This window comes from Engraulis encrasicolus, unplaced genomic scaffold, assembly GCF_034702125.1.
Source record: "Engraulis encrasicolus isolate BLACKSEA-1 unplaced genomic scaffold, IST_EnEncr_1.0 scaffold_664_np1212, whole genome shotgun sequence".
Taxonomy (NCBI): domain Eukaryota; kingdom Metazoa; phylum Chordata; class Actinopteri; order Clupeiformes; family Engraulidae; genus Engraulis; species Engraulis encrasicolus.
Window position 1 is genome coordinate 5,001 of NW_026945988.1, and position 5,564 is coordinate 10,564.

Sequence of the window (5,564 nt, forward strand, 5' to 3'; positions counted from 1 at the left end):
AGCAGATTGCATCCTCCGTGGATCGCTTGGCTCGGTATGCGAACTGGTAGGGGTCCAGGGTGGGGGGTAGGGTGGCTTTGATGTGTGACAGGACTAGCCGTTCGAAGCACTTCATGATTATGGGCGTCAGTGCTACAGGACGGTAGTCATTGAAGCATGATGGTGATGATTTCTTCGGCACGGGTATGATGGTAGCAGCTTTGAAAAGTGATGGGATGACTGCTTGCTTCAGAGAGATGTTAAAGATGTCTGTGAAGACATCCTTCAGCTCTTCTGCACAATCCTTCAACACTCGGCCAGGTATGTTGTCTGGGCCAGCTGCTTTGCGTGGGTTGATGGTGGCCAGTGTCCTCTTCACACTGGCAGAGGACAGGTACAGGGGTTGATCATGGGGGGGGAGGGGGAGTTTTCTGTGGATGAGTGTCATTTTGTGCTTCAAAACGGGCAAAGAAACTGTTCAGGTCATTTAGCAGAGAGGTGTTGTTGTCACAGCTTCGTGGTGCGGGCTTATAGTCCGTGATGGCCTGTATGCCCTGCCACAGGCTCTGTGCATCTCTGCTGTCTTTGAAGTGTGTTGTTATTTTGTCCGAGTATTCCTTTTTTGCTTTCCTGATGCCCTGGGACAGGTTTGCCCTTGCTGCTTTTAGGCCAGCTACGTCTCCTGCTCTGAAGGCTTTGTCTCTGGCCCTCAGCAGTCTGTGAACGTCTCCTGTGAACCATGGCTTCTGGTTGGCCCTGGTGGTGATGCGTTTTATTTCTGTAACATCGTCAATGCATTTTGTGATGTAGGAGGTCACGGTGTCTGTGTACTCCTCAATGTCAATGTGGTTGCTGTGGGTGGCAGCTGTTTTGAACATGTCCCAATCTGTGGTTTCAAAGCAGTCTTGTAGTCGTGACACGGCTCCCTCTGGCCATTTTCTCACCTCCTTCAGAGCTGGTTTGGTGAGTTTTACCTTTTGTCTGTAGGCTGGCAGTAGCAGAATCGTTAGGTGGTCTGATAGGCCGATGTGGGGGATGGGCTTTGCCTTGTATGCTCCTTGTTTTGGGGTATAAACAAAGTCCAGGGTGTTTTGTCCTCTTGTTGGAAAGTTAACATGTTGGTGAAATTTTGGAAGTACTGTTTTGAGATTTCCGTGGTTGAAATCTCCCATGACCACTGTGAAGGCATCTGGGTGTGCATCTTGTTGTTCACTGATTCCCCGATGCAGCTCGTTCAGTGCCTCGCTTCTGACGCTGTTGGTGTTGCTAGGAGCGAGGTAAACTGCGACCAGTAGAATGGCGGATATTTCTCTTGGTAAATAGAAGGGTCTGCACTTGATGATCATGAACTCCACTAGTGGAGAGCAGTGTCTCTGTACCACCGTAGCATTTTTGCACCAAGCATCATGTGTGTAAACACATATTCCTCCCCCTCGTTTTTTCTCTGCAAGGGCTCTGTCCGCTCGGTGGCACGTAAGTTGCTCCAGTTGTAAAGCCGAGTCGGGTATGCCGTCGTTCAGCCATGATTCTGTAAACACGGTCACACAGCAGTTCCTCACAGTTTTGTTCGCTGATCTTAGTAGCCGTATGTCATCCATCTTATTGTCCATAGATCTTACGTTTGCCAAGAGAATTGATGGTATTGCTGGACGAGTTGGGTTGGCTGCAAGCCGTGTTTCGACGCCACCACCTCGTTTGCCTCTCTTCCTAATTCTGGAGCACCTCTTTCGCCGTCTCCATGTAGGCGAAGCAGACGGGTCCGATGTATGCCGCCGTAGTATCCCCAGTTCCTCCAGTGTCTCTGTTGGTATATCCAATACATCGCTTAAGTTGTCCATTCTTATCTGCAACAGCTGTTGCCGACTGTACATGCGTTCCGACATAGTTTCCGACGATAGACATTTCGAATGACACATTATAACACAAATAAACACTGCGAGTTGGGAGAGTAAGGAGTCGCTGCAGCTACGTGCGCCACTTCATTCAATGAAATAGTTATTATGGCAATTCTTTATTACTAGTTTAAGGTCATTTTCATGTCATTGTCACTTTTTGCTTAAAAAAAACGGTTTTTACCACACTGTTAAGAATTACCATGGTGTCCAAGTAATTAACTGTAAAATTTCACAGCACATCACTGCCAATTATTTCAAGTATTTTACTGTAATGTGCACAGTACACAGCCACACTGTAAGTGAGTGTATTTTTTGTTCGTTTAGATATTACTGGGACTTATGACTTGTATCTTAATCGATATTTTAGGCGGCGCAATCGAGTCATTACATTACATTACATTGCATTTGGCAGACGCTTTATAACCAAAGCGACTTTCAAAAGAGGACATAATCAAGCCAACATCACAAGCAAATACAAAGTGCAGTCATTGACCTTTGGTTTCTGAACACATATTACCTTGAATTAGAGCAAAAATTGACCATGACCAGGTATTTTTCAAGAAATTACCTTCAAATAGTATTATGGTGTTTAGATAACAATAATTTTATTTAGTGAAATGGGAAAAGCTGCACCCTACAACATTTTCAGACCATAATAAGGTAGGATACAACCAGTTTTCTTTTCAGCAGGGGCCATTTTGAAAGTAATGGATACCGGCCAATAGGGGGCGCCGCCAACTTGTATCCCATTGATTTTTGGAAACCTTAGACCCATACCTAACACCTTGCAAAAATTCAGAAACTTGTCACAAAGTGAACAATTGTTATGAAAATCCACAAATTCCCTCCAGACTATATAGAGTATTATTACAAATTCTTATGAATATCTGGGAAGATTTTTTTCTTACATAGTCTACATCAGAAACCTGAAATCAGTTGTCAATTGGGGCCCCATTATCTTGTATGTATTGAAGAGGGGGCCCTTTCAGATGGCTTTGTCCTGGGCCTGGTCAAAGCTGTCAGTGGGCTGCCTCATATACGGTACAGATACATGATTCCTTTCCATTTCAAAAAATGTGAATGACCTCAACCACTCCTTTTCTGCTGATTGTTACAGCACAACTACGCCCATGATGAAAAGTTCAACACGGGCGAAGCTCAATCTTGAGCCAAGTGCGTCATATACCTGTACGGATAAACTGTGGGTTCGTTCGTGATGAAGCAGTCATGCTTTTGCTAGGCAGTGCGCATGCGTTCTTTGCCAGTTTAATGCAATCTTGTTAACCAAAGTGCGCATGTGGACTGCCTAGCAAAAGCATGACTGCTTCATCACGAACGAACCCTGTGCTTCCAGTTCTACCTGCTTTTGCAGACTCCTCCCACTTTTCTCTCTATATATTAGAGGAAACCAAACTACTGTATGCCCCACTTAGAGTGAGTCTACCTTATGTAAGGACCGGTTGAGCCTCACTACAACGTCCCAGCCTTGAAGAGCCACAAACTGGTGCAGGCGTCCAGACATCTACAACAGAAGATCTGCTCTCAGCACGACAGGCTGATCGAGGTGTTTTGTCGTATTATATTATATTATATTATATTATATTATATTCTGTTCTATTCTATTCTATTCTATGCTAATTCTATTCTATTCTGGTCTATTCTATATTCTATTTTATTTTATTCTATTCTATTCTATTCTATTCTATTCTATTCTATTCTGATCTGTTCTATTCTATTCTATTCTATTCTATTCTATTCTATTTTGTTCTGTTCTATTCTATTCTATTCTATTCTATTCTATTCTATTCTATTCTATTCTATTCTATTCTATTCTATTCTATTCTATTCTATTCTATGTAGTGTTCTGACCAAGAGGCAGAGCAGCAGAGTGAGGAGATCTTCAAGGAGCTGCTGGAGTCTATTCAGTGGAGACGTTCTGAGGTGAGGGAGCTGATCAGAGTTCAGCAGAAGGCAGCAGTGAAAGATGCTGAAGATGTTTTGGAGAAACTGGAGCAGGAGCTGGCTGAGTTGAGGAGGGGACATGCTGAGTTGGAGAAGCTTCCACTTGAAGAAGATCATGTTCATTTTCTCCAGGTAGCTTTGGCAATGACAGGCTCTTATCACAAGTGTGTTCCTCGCATCCTTATTACAATCCATACGTACTGTATATCTGATCGACATCTCTTCTTTATTTTCAAGAGTTTTCAGGTCCTGAAGTCCTCTGAATGCAAACCTTCCCCCAGTATCAGTCTCAGTCCACATAAGTCATTTAATGACCTGAGTAAATCTCTGTCTGCTTGGAAAAGTGAAGTGGACGACCTCTGCAAAAAGAACATGATAAAGATATCTAGAGAAGGTAAACGTGCAGAGGAAATGATGGTAGATTGTTTTGCAACTATTCATAAATAATTTCTCATCAAATATCATGAGACAATCACAAGTCAGTTTCAAAGATCAAAGAATCAAATGATAATTGATTAAATGCATGGAGTTGTTGATTTCTTTTTTCAATATGTTTAGTTTTCACAAGTAGATACATCTTTATTTCTCACTCAATGGAACCTCCTGCTCATGTGTTCATTTCTTTAGTGGCCAGTGTGGCGATCTTCGTTCCAAAAACCAGGGAGGACTTTTTAAAGTGTAAGTAGCAAATATTCAGGATAATCAATAATATGTGTTTAGAATAGTATAGCTTGTCTTGAAACAACAAGCTTAAGGTGAATAGAGGTCTAAGAAATCTACTCATGACAGGAAATGCTACATAAACAGTAGAGGCACATCCATTATAGTTATAGTATTACTGTAGTTGAATTGACTGATAGCACATACAGGTATATCATCTAGGCAAACCTCATGAAATCCTGCATTAAAAGTAATAGCCTATTTCATGTAGGGCCTAATCAATCAACTGTTCTTTTTATATCCACTCCAGACTCCTGTGATCTTACATTCGATCCAAACACGGCAAACCAGGAGCTCCTACTGTCTGAAGGGAACAAGAGAGTGACAAGACGAAAGTGGGAGGATTACCCAGATCATCCAGACAGATTTATAGGACACGCTCAGGTGCTGTGTGAACAGGGCTTTAGTAGACGTGTTTACTGGGAGGTTGAGCTGGAACAGGAGAAATTTGGGGCTGGAATTGCAGTAGTTTACAAAAGCATCAGTGCGAAAGGCAATTTTCGAACAGATGAGAAAGCCTGGTGTCTGCAATTTACAGGTAAAGAATGCAGTTTCTGGCACCTGGGTGAAAAAACTGAAATCTCCATAAGTCCCACCTCTAGAATAGGAGTGTATGTGGACTACAGGGCAGGAACTTTGTCCTTCTACAATGTCTCTGACTCAATGACCCTTTTACATTCTGTTAACATAACATTCACTGAATCCATTTATCCTGGATTCTGGGTTAGTAGTTCACTAAAACTTTGCTCTTAACATTCAGAACATTCAGTCTATTCTATACAGTTGGCTTGACTACATGGCAATACATAATCAGACAAATGAGACTCATTGGAAAATAAGGTCAGGATATCAGGAATCAGTCATGCAAACCTGAGAGATTTTGTGGGATAATATTAAAATGGAACATGCAATGAGGTGGGATAAAATCCTTTAAAAAAGAAAATCCAAACCTTGCAAGGTGCAGATAAAACATTTTTGGCAGTATATGAACAGATTGTGGAAGAGCAC

The 5,564-nt window shown here is 42.2% G+C and overlaps 1 protein-coding gene across 1 annotated transcript; it reads left to right on the forward strand.

Annotated features, from left to right (window-relative positions):
* Nucleotides 1–4,055: 4,055 nt before the first annotated feature.
* On the forward strand, nucleotides 4,056–5,309 carry LOC134444686 (tripartite motif-containing protein 16-like protein). Its single transcript, XM_063193917.1, has 3 exons — nucleotides 4,056–4,230; nucleotides 4,464–4,514; nucleotides 4,807–5,309. Exons 1-3 carry the CDS (start codon nucleotides 4,209–4,211, stop codon nucleotides 5,307–5,309), a joined length of 576 nt encoding a protein of 191 aa, XP_063049987.1. The 5' UTR covers nucleotides 4,056–4,208.
* Nucleotides 5,310–5,564: the final 255 nt, after the last annotated feature.

Coding starts and splice junctions, on each gene's coding strand:
- LOC134444686 (XM_063193917.1), top strand. CDS start 4,209: ATGATAAAGATATCTAGAGAAG. Junction 4,231..4,463: donor GATAAAGATATCTAGAGAAG/GTAAACGTGCAG, acceptor TCATTTCTTTAG/TGGCCAGTGTGGCGATCTTC. Junction 4,515..4,806: donor CAGGGAGGACTTTTTAAAGT/GTAAGTAGCAAA, acceptor TATCCACTCCAG/ACTCCTGTGATCTTACATTC.